General features: G+C 37.8%; 1 protein-coding gene across 1 annotated transcript in view; it reads left to right on the top strand.

Annotated features, from left to right (window-relative positions):
• LOC107612225 (peroxidase 44-like) overlaps positions 1-1,119 on the top strand; it is a 2,408-nt gene extending 1,289 nt beyond the window's left edge. The window contains exon 2 of the mRNA XM_016314030.2: positions 226-1,119. Coding sequence (XP_016169516.1) covers positions 226-990 — 765 coding nt within the window. The 3' untranslated portion in view covers positions 991-1,119. The remainder of the gene's footprint in view (positions 1-225) is intronic.

Below are 1,626 nucleotides of genomic sequence, written 5' to 3'. Positions count from 1 at the left end.
AGTCAATAAATTAATTACTTATAAAAAATATATATTAAAATATAAAATAGCTAATTTATTGGTTAATTTTAAAATTAGTAAAAACTCACATGCAAATTTGATGTGAAGTTAATAGTTAAAAATAATTAAATAATTAGACAAATATAATTAAATTATCATCTCAGTTTTCACCTTTAAAATTAGAGTAAATAAACATGGTCTCATGGATGATTATTTCGTTTTCAGGGTTGCGATGCCTCCATATTAATAGACCCAACAGAGGACAACGAATCTGAGAAAGATGCAGAAGCTAACGAAACCGTTAGGGGTTTCGAGATCATCGACAAGGCCAAGAAGAAGCTAGAAAAAGTGTGCCCTTCAACAGTTTCGTGTGCAGACATCATTGCGCTGGCAGCAAGAGACGCCGTCTCCATCACCGGAGGTCCATGGTACGCCGTTCCCACCGGCCGACGCGACGGGTTTGTCTCGAATCCTTCAAACGCAGAGATCCTTCCAGGACCAAGTTCAACAGTGTCACATGCCCTTCAAATCTTTACATCAAAGGGCATGACACTTGGCGAAATGGTAACCCTTATGGGAGCACACACCATTGGTTATGCTCATTGTGGTTTCTTCAGGAAAAGGCTTGAAGGTAGAGACTCAACAATGGATCCTTCTCTGAACGAGAAGCTTGTGAGGCTTTGTGGGAATAGTAGTAGTAATAATAACAACCCTACGACGTTTTTGGATCAGAACACTTCTTTTGTATTTGACAATCAATTCTATGAAGAGATCGTTAACAAGAGAGGGGTGCTTTTCATTGACCAGCAGTTGGCTCTGGATTCTTCGACTAAAGGGTTGGTCTCCAAGTTCGCCACAGATGCTGAGAGCTTTCGACGAAGCTTTGTGAATGCCATTGTCAAGATGGGAAGCATTGGTGTTTTGGTTGGAGATGATGGCGAGATTAGAACTCGTTGCTGGGATTACAATAATAATAATAGTGATCCTTAGATTGTGACTTTTTTTAGATTTGTTTTTCATGCTCACTCTCATGGAAAAATATACATATTATGAACTGTGATAATTATTAGCTATCCTACCTGATGGTAACGTCGAAAGAAAAACGATATATATAACTTATTTTTAAAGGAAAAGTATTGGGAGATAATATAAATATTAAATAACGTGAATAATGGTTTAAAAAAAAGAAAGTAAATTAATTTTTAAATTTAAATTAATAGGATTAGATAACGTAATCTCTTCTATCACATTATATTTTTATTTGGGGTAAGTATTGTTTTGGTCTCTAAAGTTAAGGGTTAGAATCGAAACCGTCTCTAACGTAATTTTCGATTTAGAATCATTCTTAACATTTTTTTTCATATTAAAATCGTCATTTTTAATAAAATTTTTAATCGCTGCCTCGCAACCTCGCCGCCTCGTCGCCTCACCGCCTCATATGCCTCGCCGCCTCGCCGCCTCCACCTTGCCACCTCGTCGCCTCGCCGCCTCATCTGCATCGCTTTCTGCTTCTGCATATTGTTTCTGCTTTCTTGCTTTCCTGCTTTCTTGCTTCTGCTTTCTTGTTTTCTATTTCTGCTTCTTGGTTTGGTGTCGTTGCTGTTGTTTGGTGTTCTTGGTGTTGGT

The sequence above is a fragment of the Arachis ipaensis genome, chromosome B08, assembly GCF_000816755.2.
Source record: "Arachis ipaensis cultivar K30076 chromosome B08, Araip1.1, whole genome shotgun sequence".
Classification (NCBI taxonomy): Eukaryota; Viridiplantae; Streptophyta; class Magnoliopsida; order Fabales; family Fabaceae; genus Arachis; species Arachis ipaensis.
Note: the sequence above shows the minus strand (reverse complement) of the source record. Positions and strands in the feature narration are given on the sequence as shown.